The sequence below is a fragment of the Canis lupus genome, chromosome 15 (genome assembly GCF_048164855.1).
Source record: "Canis lupus baileyi chromosome 15, mCanLup2.hap1, whole genome shotgun sequence".
Lineage (NCBI taxonomy): Eukaryota > Metazoa > Chordata > Mammalia > Carnivora > Canidae > Canis > Canis lupus.
Window position 1 is genome coordinate 47,145,727 of NC_132852.1, and position 21,032 is coordinate 47,166,758.

The 21,032-nt window shown below is 59.9% G+C and overlaps 1 protein-coding gene across 1 annotated transcript in view; it reads right to left on the bottom strand.

Moving 5' to 3' along the window:
- Positions 1 to 3,546: 3,546 nt before the first annotated feature.
- Positions 3,547 to 21,032, bottom strand: part of LOC140605082 (SCO-spondin-like) — a 51,746-nt gene continuing 34,260 nt past the window's right edge. Inside the window, exons 66-102 of the mRNA XM_072777077.1 lie at positions 20,267 to 20,436; positions 19,718 to 19,764; positions 19,411 to 19,602; positions 19,150 to 19,320; positions 18,673 to 18,873; positions 18,236 to 18,332; positions 17,930 to 18,129; positions 17,419 to 17,585; positions 16,230 to 16,390; positions 15,824 to 16,047; positions 15,627 to 15,668; positions 15,301 to 15,456; positions 14,572 to 14,781; positions 14,253 to 14,420; positions 13,418 to 13,549; positions 13,070 to 13,316; positions 12,656 to 12,808; positions 12,525 to 12,571; positions 11,992 to 12,336; positions 11,456 to 11,623; positions 10,749 to 10,879; positions 10,361 to 10,485; positions 10,094 to 10,140; positions 9,531 to 9,809; positions 9,043 to 9,201; positions 8,757 to 8,873; positions 8,169 to 8,307; positions 7,827 to 8,029; positions 7,555 to 7,682; positions 7,320 to 7,462; positions 7,160 to 7,206; positions 6,152 to 6,369; positions 5,716 to 5,811; positions 5,498 to 5,558; positions 5,073 to 5,203; positions 4,277 to 4,427; positions 3,547 to 3,708 (exon numbers count right to left, since the gene is read on the bottom strand). Of these exons, the coding sequence (XP_072633178.1) occupies positions 3,686 to 3,708; positions 4,277 to 4,427; positions 5,073 to 5,203; positions 5,498 to 5,558; positions 5,716 to 5,811; positions 6,152 to 6,369; positions 7,160 to 7,206; positions 7,320 to 7,462; positions 7,555 to 7,682; positions 7,827 to 8,029; positions 8,169 to 8,307; positions 8,757 to 8,873; positions 9,043 to 9,201; positions 9,531 to 9,809; positions 10,094 to 10,140; positions 10,361 to 10,485; positions 10,749 to 10,879; positions 11,456 to 11,623; positions 11,992 to 12,336; positions 12,525 to 12,571; positions 12,656 to 12,808; positions 13,070 to 13,316; positions 13,418 to 13,549; positions 14,253 to 14,420; positions 14,572 to 14,781; positions 15,301 to 15,456; positions 15,627 to 15,668; positions 15,824 to 16,047; positions 16,230 to 16,390; positions 17,419 to 17,585; positions 17,930 to 18,129; positions 18,236 to 18,332; positions 18,673 to 18,873; positions 19,150 to 19,320; positions 19,411 to 19,602; positions 19,718 to 19,764; positions 20,267 to 20,436 (5,496 nt within the window). The 3' untranslated portion in view covers positions 3,547 to 3,685. The remainder of the gene's footprint in view (positions 3,709 to 4,276; positions 4,428 to 5,072; positions 5,204 to 5,497; positions 5,559 to 5,715; positions 5,812 to 6,151; positions 6,370 to 7,159; positions 7,207 to 7,319; positions 7,463 to 7,554; positions 7,683 to 7,826; positions 8,030 to 8,168; positions 8,308 to 8,756; positions 8,874 to 9,042; positions 9,202 to 9,530; positions 9,810 to 10,093; positions 10,141 to 10,360; positions 10,486 to 10,748; positions 10,880 to 11,455; positions 11,624 to 11,991; positions 12,337 to 12,524; positions 12,572 to 12,655; positions 12,809 to 13,069; positions 13,317 to 13,417; positions 13,550 to 14,252; positions 14,421 to 14,571; positions 14,782 to 15,300; positions 15,457 to 15,626; positions 15,669 to 15,823; positions 16,048 to 16,229; positions 16,391 to 17,418; positions 17,586 to 17,929; positions 18,130 to 18,235; positions 18,333 to 18,672; positions 18,874 to 19,149; positions 19,321 to 19,410; positions 19,603 to 19,717; positions 19,765 to 20,266; positions 20,437 to 21,032) is intronic.

Consider the following 21,032-nt stretch of genomic DNA (forward strand, 5'->3'; position numbering starts at 1 on the left):
TCTAACTGATTACTCTTTCCAGCTTATGTCTCAACTCAGGCAAAGCATCCTCTGATGGGAACCAAAACCCTCCCCTCAAACAATAAGGACTGCCCCAAGCTCCAAGACCCCACATGACTGACCTCAAGATAATGATCCACCTGACCTTTCCTGCACATCTGCCTGTACCCACCAACTTGTGTCCCTTATTGTCCTACTATAAACCTAGAAGTATTTTCAGCATTTTGGAGATAGTCTTTGAGACATTAGTCTGCTGTCTTCCCAGTGGTCGCCTTACTGAAATAAATTCCTTTCACCACTGCTCACCTCCCTGCCTTTAGATTTTGTCAGCAGTGAGTGGCCGAAGCTGGTCTGTTGGGGACCCCCTAAGTCAGATGCTCTTGCACCCCTGTGTCCTGGTTACAGACATAAAATTATAAGAACTAATTAGAACAATATATTGTTTGGTTTGTAATATATGAGTGTAATATGCATAATAATAATAGTATAAATAATAAATAGTAAAGTGCAAAAATCTTAACTGTGTAAATTGATGTGTTTTTTTTTAAGATTTTATTTATTTATTCATGAGAGACACAGAAAGGAGAGAGAGAGAGAGAGAGAGAGAGAGAGGCAGAGGGAGAAGCAGGCTCCGTGCAGGGAGCCTGACGTGGGACTCGATCCCAGGTCTCCAAGATCACACCCTGGGCCGAAGGCGGTGCTAAACCGCTGAGCCACCCAGGCTACCCTAGATGTGTTTTTACGTGTTCCAGGTAGCCACCACTCAGATCAGATACAGAAAATTTCCAGCACTCCAGAAAGCTCCTGTGGCCCTCCCTTTATGTATACATACAGGGAAAATGACAGGAAGTAAGGAAGTGATTATTATAAAGGCGTTGGTAAAATTAACTATTAAAATATCTGATGTACTTTTACATATGTGTGTTTTAAGTCACAATTTAAAGTTCTAAATAAAAAATAAAATTTTTTATTTTAAATTTTTACTAAATTTTTACATTGCCACACTGATTGTTAAGTATTTTGATTATCACCCCTGAGTAGGTCCCAAGTAACCATTCTCTGCTATTCAGCTCTGTTCTCCTATCCAGGGTTGAAGAGAGCTAAACTCAGCAGGGGTTGATAAGAATACCTTTTCTAGAAATGTGAGAGTTCAATCCATGTGAGTAGAACTGTAATATTTGACCTCAGCTCAGGCTGCCATAACAACATAGAGAGAAATTTACTTTCCTGGAGTTCTGGAGACTGGAAGTCCCAGATCCGGTGCCAGCATGATTGGTTCTGGTGTGACTTCTCTTCCTGGCTTGCAGGTGTCACAACCTCGCTGCACGCTGATAATGACCTCTTCTCTGTGTACTCATGGTGGGGGGGCGGGATGAGCTCTCTGGTTTCTCTTCTAAGGACACTAATCCTATCTGCTTTATGACCTAATTTGACCTTAATTACCTCTGGATAGGCCCTATTTCTTATTTCCAAATATAGTCAGTTTGTGGCTTTGTGTGCTTCCAGCAGCCTCTCTCTGGCCAGGTGCAGTCACTGGGAGGGGAGCCTGTGTTGTTGAGAAAGAACAATGAGACAAATGCACAGAAATGAGACGGAAGACTCCAGGTGGCCTTCTAATCTCCAGCTCCCAGCTCAACCATAACTGTACCTCTCTGTATGTACCCTGGAAAGCTGTATTTCTACCCATGAGTTATTTCTTCCCTGTCTCATTATAGCAAACTCTTTTCTCAGGGTTTAAAAATTGGAGGTGACGGTGCCTGGGTGGGTCAGTCGGTAAAGCATCTGCCTTCAGCTCAGGTCATGATCCCAGGGTCCTGGGATCAAATTCTGCATCAGGCTCTCTGCTCAGCAGGGAGTCTTCTTCTCTCTCTACCCCTCCTCCCTGCTTGTGATCTCTCTCTTGTGCTCTCTCTCAAATAACATCTTTTAAAAAAAAATAAAAATTGGAATTGAGGTGGTTGAGACAGCTAGCATTGTTAATTGAAAAAGTTTCTCCATGAAAAGGTACAGAAAGATGGGGCATCTGGGTGGCTCAGCGGTTGAGTGTCTGTCTGCGTTTGGTCACGATCCCGGGGTCCTGGGATTGAGTCCCACATTGGGCTCCCTGCGGGCAGCCTCCGTCTCCCTCTGCCTATGTCTCTGCCTCTCTCTCTCTGTCTCTCATGAATAAATTTTTAAAAATAAGTACAGAAAGATGGGGCAGTATCTGGAGAGAAGTGGGGATCAAGAGATCAAGAGAGAGAGAGTGGGATCAAGACAGGAGGCTAAATATGAGACACAAGATCATGTTTCTGTTTCTGCTTCTGATGGGAAAGGAACTGATGGTTTAAGCATAGGTGGGATGATGCAAGGAACCAGGACCACAGTACCAAGGGCCCTTTCCAGGGGTAAGGGACACTTCTAGATGACACCATGAGGGAAGAAGGAGAAGATGGAGTGGATGGAGGTTTGTTTTGTAGATTTGTTACAGATTTTCCCATCTGATGACATCTCTGTGATACAAGGTCATCTCGTGGAAGTGAAGAGCAGGGTGGGAGGGCAGCAGAGAGAAGGCATGCATAGTCATTGCAGAGAAAAGAAATAGAGTTCATGGGGAAACAGAGTAGGTAGGATGGCCAGATTGAATTAAAGGCCTGTTTGAGGTTTGTGATCACAAACATAAGGTAAAAACACCCCATCTGCAAAAATTCTGTCTAGAAACTCATTACTCTGAGTTGGAGTATTGCCAGGTGGGTATGAATGGAGTTAGAAAAGCAAAGGATTTCATGGTACTTGCATTGGAGTGATTTAGAATGACAGGCGGTTCTCATTTCCAGCTAGGCGCACATGGAATTACCCACAAGGCTCCCAAAGAATCTGATTTAATGGGTTCAGGATGGGGCCTGGGCATTGGTAGGGTTTCAAAAGCTCCTCGGATGATTCTAACGTGCAGTCGGTGCTGAGAATCACCGTGCAGACCATGAATCCTGAGGGGCAACAGGAGGCAGCTAATGAAAAGTGAGAACCTGGTAGGCTCAGTGAATTTGAAATAAATGATAGCGGTGGGGAACTAGAGCAAGTAAGCCGGAAGGATGGGAAGGCATGATCGGTAAGTAAATATTTGAAAGTGTTTGCAGACGGCTGAATTGTGGAATGAAGGGGAAGGTCATTGCACTTGAGGCAGTGAAGACTGAATGGATTATCCACATGGACTCTGAGTGTCCACGACAAGGACACTCTGAACTGAACTGAAGTCTTCTCTGGATGATGGGGACTGGCAGTTGGAAGCAGGAGAGGGTGGTGGGGCTGGGTGGCACCAGCTACACAGGAACTCTTTGCGGGAAAAAGGGGCAGAACTGGCTAGCAGAAGCCATGCACCAGAGAGCTTCAGACTTTATATGCAACCTGCTGATGTGGAAACAGGCATATACATGGGAAGTGACTCGCCCAAGTTCACCAGCATGACAGATTCACAGAAGCCTCCTGGAGACAGTCCTTGTGCAGGGCTCAGACCCATTCTGCCCCCCTTCCCCCTCTGGTCCCCAGAAGCAGACTCTGCACACAGGCTTGCTGCGAATGTCACTTTATTTGGGATATGCTGGTACCAGGGCATGGAGTGGATTGGTCAGCCGGGGAGGAAAGGGACAGTGCCTCTAAGCCTGGTGATTGCATCAGTGGGGCAAGGCAGCCTCATGCAGCTGAGCCATCAGTGCTTTGAGAAATCACCTCCTGGAGGATAAATGAGGGGGAGAGGCACTAGCAAAGAGGCAGTGGTCAGGCTGGGGAGGGATGCAGCTGGAGGGAGGGTGGTGGAGCAAACTGGCAGGAGAGGAAGAAGCCCAGAGAAAGACCAGCTCTTGCCCTGTACCCTACCCAGGCTAGGTATCAGCACCCCTGCACCTGTTTCTTTCCCCTGCCACAGTGTGGCCTCGGGGACCTAAGGATAAGCAGGCACCTGGCAGGCGCTTCACACCTGTGCTCTCCCTCAGCCCTCCCAAGAGCCTGTGGGCATTGTCGGCCAGGTGGTAAGGCTAAGGTCACGGGTGCTCAGCAAGGAAGGAAAGATGGGCTGGTTTGATGGATCAGCAGCTCTGATGGACTCCAAACCCCCAAGCTTGTGTCTATTGGAGGAGAACTCAACAACAGAGCAGAGAAGCAGAAGGAGCAGGTCGGAAGGGGTCAGGGAGGAAGAATCCCATGGGGGCCTGTGAGTTGGGAAATGGGTGCCTTTGGGAAGGCCTGCCCCTGTCCCCACTCCACCCTGGAATTCCCCCCACCAGCGCCCCCGCAGACCCACCGAGGCAGGCGCTGCACTGGCAGCTGCGGATGGCCGGCAGCACCACCGGTTCCGTGCGGCCGCCGGGACAGCGTAGATTCAGGATGCGCACGGGGCTCTCGGGGTCCAGGCTGTAGCTGCAGCAGCCGCACTGGCTCTGCAGGTACGGCTCCTGCGGGAGGGTTCCGCTGAGCTGGACAGCTGGATGGGGCCAAGCAGTGGGCCCCAACCACCTGTCTCCCCCCACCCCACCCCAGGGCCTTTCCCAGTGGAGGGAGAGCCAGACCCTGACACTCCCTGTCCAGCTGGGCCAACTGTGGGGGAGGGGGAGGAGCAGGGTTGTGCCCTCTGGGTCCCAGGAGAACAAGTGCAGGGCAGCAGTCTGGCCATCCTCTGGGACATGCTCATGATGCCTTGCCAGGAATGTCCGGGACAATGCTATGTCCCACCGAGCTTTTCTTCACTACCTGATAGGCAGTGATTTTAGAGCCTAATTTAGCTCCTTCATGCCCTTCCTGTTGATGTCCTGGTAGGCCCACAGCAGAAGCAGTCCGTCCCTGCCCCCCTGTCTGTCCGTCCCCGTTGCCGCCCCCCCCCCGCTCCCCGTAGGGGTGGAGGCCTGCAGTAAGCTCTTGAGCCCAAGCCCTGCTGAGGGGCACGGAGCCAAGCAGTAGGTGGAAGTCACCACACGGGAAAATTTCATCCCTGGCTTATCTTCCCTTGAGATCAACCTCGTCCCTCATCTCCCCTGGGCTTTGCTCAGGTCTAGGCTCGCAGTGGTAGGCCCTTGGGGGTGCACAGCAGCCCCCTCGCTCACCTCAGGCATGACATTGGTGCTGGATGGGCAGTACCCACCACAGTAGCTCACTTCCACCTGGTCTAGGTAGCAGGGGCCTTTGGTGAGGTTGCGCAGCTCTGTGAGATGCCGGCAGGAAGCTGACTGCTCCTCTGTGGGGAGGAGCAGGTGAGTGCAGGAGGTGGGGGCAGGGCAGAGAAAGAAGGCCCCCCTGAGGGGACTCCAGGTGGAGGGGACAGCGTGTGGACCTGAGGGGTACCTGTGGCGGCTGGGGCAAGGGTGGTCAGGTGCCGTGGTGCAGCACTGGGGGTCTCCACTTTGCTAATCCCCATGGTAGGCAGCACCGGGGAAGGCAGGCCTCCTAGGGTGGGCATAGGGGCCAGTTTAGGAGAAGGGCCCAGAGCAGGCAAAAGCATGGCAGGAAGTACCCCAGGTCCTCTGCATACCCAGAGTCACTTGGCGGCAAGTGGGACAGCAGCTCCCTGGCTCCTGCATGGTCACCTCGTCCTGCAGAGGGAGTGGCCCCCCAGTCCACTCAGGAGGACAGCCCAATGCCCAACACTGCCTGCTTGAGGCCCTAAGACCAGCTTCTGGGAAGGGACTCAGGAAGGAACCTAGGGAGTTCCTGGTTCTCTGAGAGGGCAGCAGGGCTGCTGGTGGGTACCTGGGCACAGGTGAGGGGGGGGCAGCGCTGGGTGCAGACACTCCTCCCATGGAGGCAGCGGCAGCTTTCACAGGCCTCCTGCCATTCGGATCCAGGCTGGGGAGATAGGAGACAGCCTCTTCTCCATCTCGATCTCCATCACTCTGCTTGTTCAACTTTTCTACACTACTACCATCCCTGAAACCAGCCTGGGGATCTAGTCAGGACAGTGGCCAGAGGCTGAAGTCAACAACAGGACTTCAGGAGGGAGGTGGGCCGGTAGAGCCCAGAGACTGTCCCAGTGTGATAGCTGATGACCAAGCTGCCCACTGGGGCAGGCCCTGGCATAGGGGGAGGAGCCCGTGGACCAGAGGGAGGCCTGATGGGAGGGAGGCCTGATGGAGGGAGGCCTGGGTTGGGGACGGCTGGGTGGCACAGAGGGGCTGTGGTGTCTCACCGGGTGGGGATGCCCGTGGCGCCAGCACTCGCAGTGGTCTGTGGGCACGCAGAGGCCTGCCTGGCTGCGCAAGAGCCCGTGCTGGCACACACAGCCTGGGGCCTGCCCCGCACTGCAGTTGCCCAGAGTCTCCGTGGCGTTGGGCTCCTGGCACGTCCGCTCGCAGGACCCCAGTTCCCCAGGGGCTACCTGCTGCCACATTTCTCCAGAGGGACACTCTGCCAGGGAAGACGCCCCACCACCACCACTCGGGTCAGCCCTGGGTGCAGCCTTCGCTCTCCCCACTCCCACGCTAGGCACCTCTAGAGTCCCTCCTCCCTCCCAGAGCTGCCCATTCGGCTCCAGCAGCCTCTGGACTTCTAGGCCTCCAATCACACCCCTCTGCTCTTATCTACCTTCCCAAATGCTAGTGGGGCCTAACTCGAGTCTTGCCTTCTCCAAGAAGCCTCCCCTGACCAGGCCTGTCCACTTTGACCTCTCCATTTGTGGCAATGATTTCCCACCCTGTGGGTGTAGTCTGCTTGTCAGTGGGCCAGAACCATCTCTTATCTCTGTTCTGGTGGGTGAGTCTGCCCTCAACAGCCAGGCTGGGGTGCTCGGGGCTCACCATACCTGTGTGTCTCTGAATCTGCACAGAGCCCAGAGCACCAGGGCTGGGCACGTGTGAGGCCTCAGCAAAGGCCTGTTGACTTTGATCAGATGGGGGCAAAACAGTGCAGGGCAGACACAACCCTCCTGGGGACTGCCAGATGAGGGTCCTATTTTAGCTCTCCCTCTCAGACTTGGCTTTCTCCTCTGTGGGGAAAGAACCCTCCACCTCCTGCTTTGCTCACAGCCCTGCTCAGTACGCACGCAGGAATGCCCCCAACACCAGTGTGGACAGAGCTGGGAAGGGGCTTCTTGAAAGAGATAGCATTGCCAAGGGCAGGCAGGACCCTCACTCACACCAGGGCCAACCCCACCCTGGCTTTGGAAGGACCGGCAGGGGCCCAGACAGCCACAGCTCACCATGACAGTCGGCTAGAGAGCAGCGGAAGGCTCCCTGTTGGCAGATACTGGGAAGAGAGAAGCATGTGTTCGGAGGCATCCCAGGCCCTGCTCCCCACCCCTGTCCTCAGCAACCCTGCCCTCCACACCCTCCCTACCCCTAGCCCCCCCCTGCCCTCACCAGCGGGTACAGTTCCAGGTGAGCACAGTCCCTGGGGGAAGCTCCCTGGACTGCTCTTCAGGGGTCAAGGTGAGGCCCCACAGCAGAGAGCTCTGGGTGCAGGGGCACGCAGCAGGGGGCACACACGTGCCATTGTGCAGCAGCTGGGGTGGTATAGGCTCCAGTTATACTCAGATCACCACTTCTCTGCACCCCCCCACACACACGGGAGTCAGGACATGGCACCTTAACATACCTGCTCTCCGGGGCAGCCACAGCCAAGCTGGCAGGGCTCCTGCACACAGTTGGCACCGGGCTGCAGATGCGAGCAGAGGTATGGGCACGAAGTGGCACAGGCCCTGAGCACCTGGCCGGGTAGGCACTCTGGGGGGCACACAGTGAGGTGGAATACCAGTGAAGGGGCTGCCCAGGCCCCACCACCTGCCCTGGCGAACTCCAGCTGGGACAGGGGCCTGAGCTCAGTGGCCCCAGAGGGAAGGACAGGCACACGGCACCCCAGGTACTCACCAGGGCAGGGCTGCAGGTTACATCCCTGCCGCTGCTCTGTGTCCTGGGCCTGGCAGGGTACCCCCACAGGAGCCTCCTTGCAGCTCCGGTGCCGCATCATAGTGCCCCCACCACACAGAGCAGAGCAGTTGCTCCAGGCAGACCAAGGCCCAAGGATGGGGCACTCATGGGGTGGGCACATCAGGGACCCGTTGATACAGGTGCTGTGGACAGGGGTCAAGGGCATGAGTCAGGGTGAAGAGAGCCCTTGCATCCCTGTAATGCCCATTGCCCTGACCTGCCCCGAGCCCACCCAACCAGAGCTCCACATCCCTCCCCTTAGCCACCAGTGGGCAGCCATACCAGTTTTTGCAGTCCAGATGTACCACCTCGGCTGGGGCCACCACCCATGAGGCGTTGGGGCTGGGGAGGCCACAGCGGCATGAGGCGATGGGCACGCAGTGCCCATCCTGTATCAGTTGGCCAGGGGGGCAGCGGCAGCCTGAGGGTGGGGGAGGGGACAAGCAAGATTCAGGGCAGGCACCCACAGTGGATCCTTCTGGCAGCCAGACCGAGTCCAGAGCCTCAAGCTGACACTGGAGTACCCTTCCCGCCCTCAGTCCCCCAGTCCCCACTTGATCTGGTCCCCATACTGTTCCCACTGCTGGGGCACAGGAAGGGGTCATGCTAGCCCCCTCTGTGTGGACACCACCTCAGGAACCCTTGAAGCTGCTGAGAGCACCCTCACGGACACAGTCCACCTTGGCTAAGGCTCACTCTATGCAGGAGCCCTACTCGGTTGCTGAAAGTGACTCAAGGATCCGCTTTGCTGCCCTGTAACCCACGATCCAGTACAGCAGCACACCCCCTGCCCGCAGGTCACATGCTCTCTGGGAGCAAGAGGCAGCAGAATAGGATGCACCAGTCAGAGGCCCTAGGGTTCCCAGGGACCTGGGTGGCATGGTCCCTGCAGACACTGCACGCGGTCCCAGAGGTCAGCACAGCTTCGAGGGCACTGGTTGGCACAGTCAGGGGTCGGCACGGTGTCTCGGGCTTTGCAGCTCTCCCCTGAGGACCAGAAAGTAGGAGTCTGTATTGGGGGCCAACTCTGTTGTGCCCCCACGACAGCACCCTGTGCTCCTCTGCGCGCCTCCAGGAGCAGAGGCAATATCCCCCTCGGGTGCCAGCTTGTATGCTGCTGTCCCCACGCCTCCTCCAGATGGCATGATGGGGTTACCTGGGCAGGGCCCCACGTTGCAGCTCTCAGTCTGAGCCCATGGCTCTCGGCAGACCCCTCTGGGGGGCCCCCCTGCCTCCCTCCAGCGTAGCCGGAAACCCCCACTGCAGGGCACCTGGCAGGGGCTCCAGGGCCCCCAAGGACTCCACTGGCATAAGTCTGGGGAAATAAGATGGAGTCAGTACCCAGGCCCCCATCCCCTCTGCCTCTGGCTTCTACCTTCTACTCCAGCCCTACAGACACTATGACATGCCCTGAGCCCCTCAAGCACCCTTCCTCCTCTTTTCAGCGGCTGCATGGATGCTCCCTGCTGCTGCCCCACCCAGTGGGAAATCCAGCAGGCCCTGGAGGCAAGCAGGAGGCTTAGCAGGCCTGTTAACTGCCTGGCTACTGAGATAAACAGCATGGCCCAGCCCCCCTGGGGAGGTCCCCCACCACTCTCATTTCAGGCTCCTTCCTGCCCTGTTGATCTCTGCCCTCCTCATTACCATGGCAGGCCGTAGGGTCTGGGCAGAGGCGTTGCTGGCTGAGTGGTACAGTGCAGAGGTCTGGGTCCCCAGCCCACGGCCTCCGCGTCTCAGGGTCCAAACAGAGGCGATGACGGTGCTGCTCCGAAGCCAGCAAGGGGGCCAAGGTGGGGGAGAGGCCAGCTGGGTGCTGAGACCAGTGCTCCTCCAGAGCAGTCCTGGAGGCAGGAGCCAGCACACCACGGGGCAGGCAGGGCCCACAGGGTGACCACTCAGACCATTCACTCAGAGGCAGAAGACCTAGGAAGGGCAGTGAGTGGGCATCCTTCCCAGTGACCCTCCCCCAGACCACAGACGCCAGTGGATGGGAGGGAGGAGCTCTAGTTATGACCAGGAAGGGTTGGAAACAGGAAAGGCTGTAGGAGGTATGGGGGAGCCACCGTGGGGTGACCAGCTGGCCTGGTGTGTCTGGGACTGTCAGGTGCCAGCACTAAGAGTTCCAGATCCAAGAACCTCCTCCCCCCCACCCCCCAATCCTAGGCAAATGAGGATGAGGACAGATGGTCTCTCAAGCCCAGAGTTACCTTGACAGCCCTGGCTGGTGCACTGCAGCTCTCCGCGCTGGCATTCACTGTGGGAGGGGGTGGTTATGGTAGGACTGGGGGGCCAAGACTAGGCCCAGAGCAGTGGTTGGAGGGCTCACATAGGGGTGACCTGAGCTCTGGGCTCATTTGGAGCAGGACGAGGTTGGGGTTGGGCCCGGGGCCTGGGGGATTTCCCTGTGGGGCCTCCCCACTCCCCATTCCCTGGCCCCAGTCCTCTGATGCTACCTCCCCACCCTCATCACTCACCACTCTTTGCAGCCCAGCTGCAGGCGGTCCCCGGGAGCCAGGGTGACCCTGGCTCCTTCTCCTGTGATGTGTAGGCAGCTACACTGCTCTGGGGGAATGCAGCCCCCAGCCTGTTCCAGCAGCCCCTGAGCAGAAGGGGACACGGCCACTGTGTGGCAGCCACCTCTGTACCCTAGTGCCAGTACCGTGTCTGCTCGCAGCAGGTGCATGTGATGATTTACTAAGCAAATGGATGGGCACATGGGCAAGAGGCCAAACGCCAGGGACTCTTAAAAGGTGTCGTGGGGAGGGGTGTCACAGAGGCATCACAGAGGGGAGGAAGTGCAGGAGTGGGACAGAGACCCCCTTCTCTTGGGGCACATCCCCCCCCCCCAGTCGCACCCCTCACCTCAGGGCAGTAGCAGCCGGGCTGGCAGGGCGGCAGGTTTTGGCAGAGCCCATGGCTCAGGTATGTGGCACAGAGCCCGGTACAGGGGGAGCCACACGCCTGGAACTCAAAGGGAGGTGGGCAGCTGTCCTCTGTGGGGGACCAGAGGCTGGTTGGTGACAGCCTAGAGACACCCTCCACCCCGCTGAGCCCAAAGCACACAGTACAGGATCCCACCAAGGCCCCTTAGGGGCTCCTTGTAAACCTGTCCCCATGCGGCCGGTAAGGACTGACTAGTGTTGCTGTGGGTGCCTCTAGGAAGGGTTGTGAGGGTTGGGCCTTGGAGAGCCACATAGCTTGCATAGAGGGAGGATGGGGCCTCGGGGAACTAGGGGCCTGGCAGGCGCTCCTGGGCTTGGCAGATGGAAGACGAGAAGGTGGCTACCACAGGGGGTGGGCAAGACTCCTGTGCCTGGGCGTCACCACACGTGGACACAGCCAGCAGCTACAAAGTGGGGAAATCACAGCAGAGCTGGGAGGGGAAGGAGCAGCTGAAGGTGACAGCAGTTGAGGGTGAGGCAGGAGAGTAACTGGGCTGCAGAGGGCAAGGGTCAGTGCAGGCAAGGGCACCTGCTCCAAGGGCCTAGGGGCATGCATGTTTGCTCGGAGAGGAGCTGGGAGGCCCTGCCAGGGCTCAGTTGTCTAGCTTCTTGCTCCCGGCGCCTCACCAGAGCAGTTGCTGACTGGGCAAGGCCGGAAGTGGCCGTCCAGTCGTGTGCAGGGAGGCCTCTCCCCGGCCCCTCCGGGCGCTGGACCCTGGTGCCGGTAGCGCTGCTGGACGGGCACCTGGCACGAGCATGGTGTCCAGCTGCTCCAGCTGCTCCACACGCACTCCTCTGGGGACCAAGGTTGGGGGATGCCAGCCTGGCTCCTCCAGCCTCTGTTCCCTCCCACCCCTCCCCTCTTCTCCCAAACCCAGCCAACACCCTGCACAGGGCAAGAGCAAAAGGGAGCTCAGACAAGTCCTGATCCCCTGTGCTCCCTATCACCCAGCAGCAAGGTCCCATCACCCAGCAGTGAGGGGCACAGCCCAAAGGGCTCAAGGGAGGAGATGGTGACAAGAGAAAAGAAACTAGACAAAATATCAGGGGGATAGATATACATTTGGGGGGTAGAATCTGGGGTTTGGGAAATCACATTACTCCCTGAGTTTTCCCGAGGCAGGGAACAGGTGATGGGGCTTGGCTACACCATGCACACTCACCCAGGCAGGGTCCTGGGTAGCAGGCCTGTGTGTCCAGGTGGAGGAAGGTGCCATTGCAGGTAGAGTCGACTTCAGCCAGTGGGCAGGGGCAGGACCCAGAGCGGGAGGCCAGGCCTGGGCCGCAGCTGCGGGAACAGGGCCCCCAGGGGCCCCAGGAGCAGGACTCCAGCAGCCCCAGGCAAGGCTGCTGTCCACAGCGCTGGGTCTGGGTGCCAGGGCCCAGGCAGGGGGCTCTGCTGTGGCCAAGGCCCGAGGCCATGCAGCCCCGGGTGCGAAGCTGGTTTCCACCTCCACAGGAGACAGAGCATTCAGACCAGGGGGACCACAGCGTCCAGGCCCCAGGGACTGTAGGAGGGCACAGATGAGGTTAGAGAAATTGGAGGGAGCAAAGGCCCCGAGGGCTGTGCGAGGTCCGTACAGAGGGTGGCAGCTATAAATAGGGCTGGGAGGGAAATAAGAAACACAACGCAAGCAAATGGCCAGCATGAAGCTAGGAGGGCGAGGGGAGGTGGGACTGGTACGAAACCCCAGACCTGCACACTCGATGTCTTCACAGATGATGCCCTCCGGGGTGCAGGAGCTGTGAGGAGGAGCCTGGACTCAGGGATGCTGCCATAGGGCAGGACAGTATGGACCACCCCTCCCCGCCTCTGCCCCAGCTTACCACTGCTGGCACTCGCCCTGCAACCAGCTGTCCCCCAGCGTGTGGAGGCGGCCACCATGCAGGCACAGGGGTGGGCATGGGGGCTGAGGGCAGGGCTGGCTCTGGGACTGCTCCTCCCGACACTCCGGGGCCCATGAGCCCGAGGTGGAGGACCTGGGTGGGGCCCGGGGCAGAGAAGGTGAGAGACACCCAGGGTCCCTCTTCACTCACCTCCTGGTGAGACACCTGATGGGCAAACCTGGGGTGGCTAAAGAAAGCAAGGATGACCAGGGACAAAAGTTGGGGCCAGGACACAGAGGGTATGCCACGGGGTGGGGGCAGGATCCAGGACCTCCATATCAGAGAGGGAGACTGAGTCCGGGCAGCAGCAGACCAGGGTTGGGGAGGGGATGCCAGCCTGGCCCAGCCCCATACCGGAAGCGGCTCTGCTGCCCCTCGGGCCCACATGAGCGGCTGCAGGGACTCCAGGCTGACCAGCGGCTCCAGGCACAGTGGGCAGGTGGTGGGCAGGGTTGAGCCATGCAGGAGAACCGCCCAGCCTGGCAGGTGCAGGTGTTGCAGGCCTCCTGGTGCCGGCTGCCCGGGGCCCAGCTATGGCCCTGGGCATCTGTACACTCGCAGTGCTCAATTGGCACACAGCCACTGTCCTGCTCCAGGAAGCCTGCGGGGGAGGCGGCCCTCCAGAGCTGTGCTGGCACCCCGCTCCCACCTGCCTTCCCACTGAGCCGCTGTGACATGCCACGGGGCCAGGGCAGCTCCTACCCTCAGAGCAGCGGCAACCCGGCTGGCAGGCCTGGCCATCTTGACACACGATCCCCTCCTGGAGGTCTGAGCAGTGGCGGGGGCAGCGGTCAGCACAGCTGACCATGTTCATGCCTGCTGGGCAGCCCTCCTCTGGGCAGATGGGGAAGACCAGAGTCAAGAGGGCTCTGGGCACCGGGGCTCAGAAACACTCCACCTGCCTGCCCGGGAACCACTCTTACCTCTGTGAAGCTATACTCCCATCTTTCACCCCACGTTGGTGCCCACAGATACAAGAGGCCTTGGGGAGACCCCCGGGATTGGGACGTTTTGAGTGCCAGGGAGTTCCTTTCACCTACCCAGGGGATCCCAGCACCTACCCTGGCACCCAATACATGCTGTTGACCTGGACTGAATTTGTGAAGCCAACATGCTCACCTACCTGGCTCCTCTGTATTCACCTGGAGGCCATACAAGAGTAACCAGGGTCCCTGGGGCCCCCAGAGCTCAGAAGGACCAATAACTGGAGCAGAAGGTGGGAGGAGCATGTCTGACTCTGTCCACACCCCAGGTGCAGCTGCACTCAGGACTGGAACCCTCAAATCCTCCAAAAGCCTTGACCTGCTGGGTGGTTCCAAGCAACACTGCGCCTGGTCCATGGAGGGCACCCCCTACCTGAGCGAGTCCCCCCCACCCAGTGCCAGACCCCGCCATCTACCCCTGTGGGCCTCAGTTTCCTCAGCTGGCTGGTGAGGGTCTCTGCCACAAGGCATCATGGAAATTAAATTAGGAGGGGCATGGGAAGACCCGTGCCAAGGGCAAAGGCCACTGGGATGTGGTATCCCCACTGCCATACCACAGGGCAAGGGGTTGCAGAGCCGAGACTGGTGCCTCTCCCCAACACAGGGGGCACCCCCGTTCTTGGGCGGGGGGCTTGAGCAGCTGCGGCTCCTCAGGGACCGGCCCCCCCCACAGCTCCGGTCACACCAGGACCAGGAACTCCAGCGTGACCAGCCTCCAGGCACTGCGTGGAAGAGAGAAGGACCTCATGAGGGATCTAGCTCAGGCAGGCGGCCCCTCCATAGACCAGGAGCCCTGGGCAGGGTCCTGGAAGTGCCACAGGGGCACGTGATGCCAGGGAAGGGCATGCTCTGGTCCTCACCAGTCCTTCTCACCTGGGCAGGCCCGCAGGTTGCAGAAGCGACGCTCCTGGTAAGCAGTCAGGATGTCCGGGCACCAGTGCCCACCGGGCCCCGGGGGACGGTATGCCCGTAGTCGGCGCTGCTGGCCTACCCCGCAGCTTCGAGAGCAAGGTTCCCACGGAGCCCAGGCAGTCCAGGAACAGTTCCCGGCCACACAGCCAGGGCTGGGGCACGGGGATGGCTCTGCGGGCCAGGGCAGGAGGAACGAAGCTGAGCTGGAGCCAGCCCTGACTCCTCGACCTCAGCCTGGGTGCGGCCCTCCTCATCTGCTGGGCCAGCCGTGACCTCATCCAGACTTTTGGTTTGTGTTGAGGGTCTAATACTGGCTGTTGTGGGACTTTGGTAACTAGGCCTCAGTGTCCCCACTCTCACAAGGGGCAGTGGTCCCAGACTCACAGGGATGCTGAGGGATCTGGGTGGGAAATTGGGTGAATGTTGAGGACACACATAAGGGAGGATGTGCTGGTGTTTGTTGGGCTCCCCAGCAGCTGCCAGGGCTGCACAGAGCACCCCGGGGCCCAGAGTCATGCAAGGATTCATGATTAGATATCGTGCTCAGAACTCAGTATCTGCTTAAAGGGTTTTGGAGGTTGGACATGGGTTGGGGGTCAGAGTGAGCTGTTGGAAGGAGGATGATGGGGTTAGAGGGGATGGCCGTGGTTCAGACATGGATCAGGTCAGAGGTCAAGACTGGAGGCACACCTGTGCAAGAGGGCAGGTTGCAAGGGCGCTCCTGTGAAGCTTCACCCCCAGTGCAGTTTGCCAGGCAGAGGCGAGTGCGGCTGCGCCAAGCAGGGTGCGTGGGGTCTGTGCAGGTGTGAGAGCAGGGGGACCATGGAGACCACGGGCCCCAGCCGCCTGCAGGGAGAAGGGGGAGAGGCATCTCCTGCTGAGTCAACCCTGGGCTCCTGAACTCCCAGGAAGCAGGGCTGGGAAGGGAGGAGGTCCTGAGCGTGTTCTTCCCAAAGAGAGGCCACATGGGAGGGGTAGAGGCAGTCAGGGGTTGGGACCCAAGGAGTCTGGGCTACCTGGAATGCTTGTTACTGGCTCCACTGTGAACTCTCCAGCCCCTGTGCCAAAGAAAAGCCCTGTTCAGGATGCTTCTGAGTGTGCAGTACACCAGGACCAAACCACTGCTATCTGATTCAGCCCTTCCCTCAGCTGGGTCTCCTGTGGACCCTGAGGCCCCAAACACAGCCAGACTTGCACTTCCCGATTCCCTCACCTGGGCAGTCGGGGCTGAGGCAGTATTTGAGGTCCTGGCGGGGCCCACTGCAACCCAGGCTGCCTGGAGCCAGGGAGGGCTGCATACACTGGCGGCTGCGGGTTCTGGTGCCCAGCCCACCACAAGAGCGGGAGCATGGGCCCCACAGCCCCCAGGGACTGAAGCCATCAGCAGCCTCAGAGCAGTCCCCCACGGAGCAAGACAGCTTCCCATGCACACAGGAGCTGCGGAAAGGGCACGGGGTTGAGGGGCTGCGCAGGACAGACTCTGAGAGGAAGGGGTGTGGGCAAGGGTCTCCACCCCCTGGACAGTGAAGAGATGGAGCTGGTAGTCAGGCCGGGCAGGGGCGGAGCAGCCAACACCCACCCCCCATTCCAAACCTCCCCCACTCTCACCATCCCCTCACCAGTTACTGCAGTCTGTACGAAGGCTCTGGCCTGAGCCCAACTCATCCCCAGGCCCAAGGGCCCCACCATCCTCTCCCAGAATAGGTGGACGAGCCCCAGGGTCAGCACCCGTAGCCCCCAGCTCCCGCAGCAGTGAGGCTGGCAGCACACAGGGGCACTCCTGGTGGGTGGGAGCAGAGGAGGAGGTGCAATCACACAGACCAGGTGCCAGATCTCTGCACCTGTGCATTGCCTCCAAGGGGTTGGGGAGGAAGGCTCCTGGTGGCTCCTTGGTGGCAGCAGGGAAGGGCTTGGGCCCCAGAAGAGCATTCCCTGGAGCAAGTGGGACTGTTTCCCTGAGTCAGGGGAATGAACATGAGGGACTAGTGGCCTACGAGCTTGACCCGAATGGCCAGTGGATTTCCCGCATGGGACCCAGGCAGGGTCAGCAGAGGCCCTCACAGGGTGGCACTTGGAGGGAACACGGAGCAGCCAGGAAACACACACCTGGCTCCTAGCTTCACCAGTAACTAACTGTCCGTGTGCGTGACTCAGTGTTCCCTTTTCTTCTCTGCAGCTCACCCAGTGTCATCAGCTCAAAGTCAAGCAGATGGGACCAGGTGGCTGCTCGGGCCCTTCTGGGCATGGCATTCTGGAACTCTGGCTGGGGGCAGCCACCGGGCACTGGCTTCAAGAGTAGGATTAAAGACAGGGAAAGAAATCCCCACGCATCTGTAGAGCTCAGCAGAGCACTGTTGGCACCTGTCTGCGGTCTGGACCCCACAGCGGGAGACAAGGAGTCTGGGGCCAGCCAGAGTAAAGGGAGGGATATGCTTCCCCACAGGGATGTGGCAGGGAGAGGAGGGCAGTGAGGACCCACGGTTCCCTGCTGTGGCCTGAATGGCGTGGGGAGCCCGACTGCCAGCTGCTGGGCATCGAGGAGCCAGAGGGGGCACCTGGCCGCCCGTCAGTCATGGACAGCTCCACCTGGAGTTGGGAGCCAGGGAGAGCTGCTGCTGAAGAGCAAGGTCCCCATTCCAGGGAACCAGCGACATCCTGAGGCAGTGTCTCCCCAGCGTCTGCTCTGGGAGCTGAATGCCAGCCTGGGGTCACACAGGGTCTGTGGGGGTGAGCAGCTGCAGGGGAGAGGGAGGAAAGGCAGGGGAGGGGAGGGGGGGGCCTTGGGCTCCTGGCTGAGTGGGTTCTGACCTGGACACAGGACAGGCGGTGCTGGAAGGTGCCCACGGGGCAGTGGCAGCCCTCCTCGCAGCCAGCGGAGAAACAGCCCACCTGCCACGTGACGTGGGTGCAGGAGAAGGGGCACCCCTCACTGGGCTGGCACTCCCGGTACAGACGTCCAGCTGGGCAGCCTGCCTCTGGGGTAATCTTTGCATCAGTGCCCAGCGCTGCCCCGCGCAGCCCTAGATGGCCCTTCTCCACCCACCCCACTGCCCACGCTCCTGGGGCTCCGCAGCTGGGTCAGCAGTCCCCTCCCTGGGTTATGCCCCTCGGGGTCCATGTCACACCCTCCCACACACTCCCCTCCCTGAATCTGGCTACTCCCTCCTCTACTTGTCCATCACCGGCCCGAAAGGGCAGCATACAGGGCTGGGTGGATGGGATGAGGAAGGCAAAGACACAGGTGTGTCCGTGTCAAAGGCCAACAGGGGAATCCAACCTAAGTTGGACCGTCCAGGGTGACCCTTGGGCTGGGACTCACCTCTGCAGACCTGGGTGTGGCAGGTGCGGCTCTGGCGGGCCAGCCCAGGGCAGGGGGGCCGGGCACATCTCCGGGAACGAAGCTGCTCCCCACCTCCACACGAAACACTGCAGTCTTCCCAGGGGCCCCAAGAACCCCACACACCAGGGCCAGGGCAGCCAGGCACCTCCTGGCAGCGCAGGATGCCTTCCACACAGGTGCTGGGGACAAGGGAGGGGGCTTGAGAAGCAGGACCCTGGCCAGCTCCCCCAAGAGCCCTCTTGCCCAGCTCTGCAGCCCAGTCCCTCCCTGCTTCTCTCAGCTCACCAGTTGTCACAGAGCCCAGTTACCACCTCTCCGGGCTCCAGGCTCTCCCAGGAGCTGAGCCCAGGCCCCGCTGACCGGCTCTGGTTCTCAGGAATCCCTGAAGGCATGAGGAGGGTGGGGGACCCCAGATAGCTCAGTGTGTTCGCCAACCCTGAATCCCTCCTCCTGCCCCACTGCCTTTTCCTCCCTCCCTATCAGCCTTCACCCTGTGATGCCCCAGATTCCGGGCCTGGGAGATGGAAGCCCCAACCCGGAGCAGGCCAGGAATGCTGTGGGACGCATGGGAGACTAACTCCAGGAGCGTTGGAGAGGACAGGTGGTCCGTTCCCATCCTATAGCTCCAGGCTGGGCCTCTGGGGGGCAGAGGGGTAGAGGCCAGGCAGGAGGGCACTGCTGTGCTTGGGGGTCACTGGGAGAGGGCAAAGGGAAGCACTGACCCATGGTTCCAGGTTGGTACTGGCAGCGGCAGTGGGCAGGAGGCACACAAATGCCATCCTGGGACAGCTGGCCAGGGGGGCACCCACAGCTGGGCTGGCAACCCGTCAAGCCCGGCTGGCACACACTCCCAGGAGACAGGTCCTGGCAGGAGCGGGGACAGGGCCACCCACAGGGGAGAAGACCCTGGCCACCCCCGCAGTCTGTGGCAGGAGGGAAGCAGAGAGGGTGATGAGCAGGGGCCCATCCTGAAGGATCCCAGCACACAGGTGACAAGCCCTCCTGCCACGTCCCCCACCCCTACCCCTGCCACCCACCTGCTCTGACCTTCCACCCTGCCCCAGGATTACGGGGTGAATGATCTAAGGACTGTTCCTCAAAGAAAGTGACATGCCAGTGTATGCTGGGGTCAAAGGTCAGAGGCAGTGTCTCCCTAGCCTTATAAGGGGACCCTCCCAGATCTCTGCAGAAACCCTCACCTGTGCATTGTGTGGCATTGTCCTGGCAAGGGCGACTCTGCCTGTAGCTCCCAGGGCAGGGCCTGCCTCCCTCCGGGGTTGGGGGCCAGACACACGCCCGGCTCCGATGGGACTGCCCCAGGCACGGGTCACAGGGAGACCACAGTCCCCAGGGGCTCCAGGCTCCATCCACTGTGCCAGGAAGACAGAACCATCTGCCCTAGGAGGCCTGGGAGGTGCCTGGCCTATTGAGATTTGAGCAGACTAGTGGGGGCATCTCACCTGGGCAGTCGGGGGAGCTGGGGCAGGCCTCCTTCTGATGCTGGGCCCCTGCCTCCCCTGCTTTCCCGGGGCATGGGGTCCCCCCGTGCTGAGGAGTAGGGCAGGTGCAGACCCTGGAGCGAGTCCTCGTCTGGCTCCTGCAGGGCTGGGAGCACGCTGTCCACTCCGACCATGGACACCAGCCACCAGGCACTGAAGGGGACAGTGGTGGAAGGGCACTGGGGCACAGGCATCTCCTCCCTGGTCCCAGCCCTCTCAGTGATGCTGGCCACTTTTCCTCACTTCCTCTGAGCTGGGACATACGTACCTGGGCAAGGCAGGTCTGTGCAGTTCAGCCTCCCCTCTGAGCAGGTGCTAGGCAGGGCATGCAAGACAGGAAGGAGGGCAGCGTCTCAGCCCTGCCCGTGCCCTCCACATGTACCCCTCCTAACCTGCCTATTCCCTTCCCCCTATACCCGCTCCTCCCCTTCAGGGGATCAGATGCTACCTCTCCATTCTCCTGGGCCTCCAGACCCTGCTCCCTGTCCTATTCAGGGGCCTCTAGGTGTCCTGTGGCTCCCTGCTGGTCGCTGGCTGATGTGTCCTACTGGGGGATGACCATAGGTAGTCTGCTGCTGGCTGGGGCCAGACGGTGAGCAGAAACACCATGCTTATCACCCCTCCATCCACTCCAAGCACACACCCAGCCCCAGCCTGCCATGTCTCCCAGAGAGCCTCAGTTTCCCCACCTATTAGACAGGGGTGAAAGTCCCTGCCTGCATCTTCTCAGGGATCATGGGAATCTAACCTGCATTGGCTGAGACTCAGGAGAGCTCAGGTGCCCCCTGCCCTCACCCTGGCACCTCTTTCTGCTCACCAATAGTTGCAGCCATCGGGCCTGGGCAGCCGAGCCCCTGGCTGGTGCCGCTCCCCGCTCAGCAGGTCCAAGCAGCCACAGTGGCTGCGCTGCACGCAGAAGGCCCCATCGGCACTCAGCACCTGGCCTGGAGGGCAGTAGCAGCCTGGCTGGCAGTGCCACTCGCAGTGCTGGGGGTGGGGAGGCAGCAAGGGAGGGCTCGGGTGAGCAGAAAACAGGGCAGAGGGGGCAGGGAGGGGTGCACTGGGGAGTCAGCGCAGAGCCCCATGGGAACGATGAAGTGAAGGAGGAGGTAGCTCACAGTCATTCTGTCCAAATACAGTATCTGCTCGTCCCCTCCCGAGGGGAGGAGTGGGGAGAGGAGACAAGAGCCTGAGAAGGTCTGCCCTGGGCGAGGGTAAGGGGGTAAGGAGGGTGTCCTCCAAATGTGAACCCTGTGGAAGGTTCAATGGGGGACCTGGTCAGTGCCTGGGAACCAAGGCATCCCTGACCTCCCTGGAACGTAGGAAGCATGGCAACAGAAAGCTGGCTTGGGCAGGGGGTCACCTGGGAAGGTGCTGGGGTCCCTTGGGGGAGCCAGGAGCCAGGTATTGGCCCTTCTTCCTCCTTGCTCACCCTGACCCCTCTTAGACCCCCGCAGCAGACCTCAGGGCACCATCCCTTGAGCATCCCCGATCCAGGTCAGCTTCCTCCCCGCACTGTAGGCTCCGTGCTCAGGGGCCCCTTGTATCTTGCCTCTGTCCCTCTCCAGCATCCTGGGCAGGTG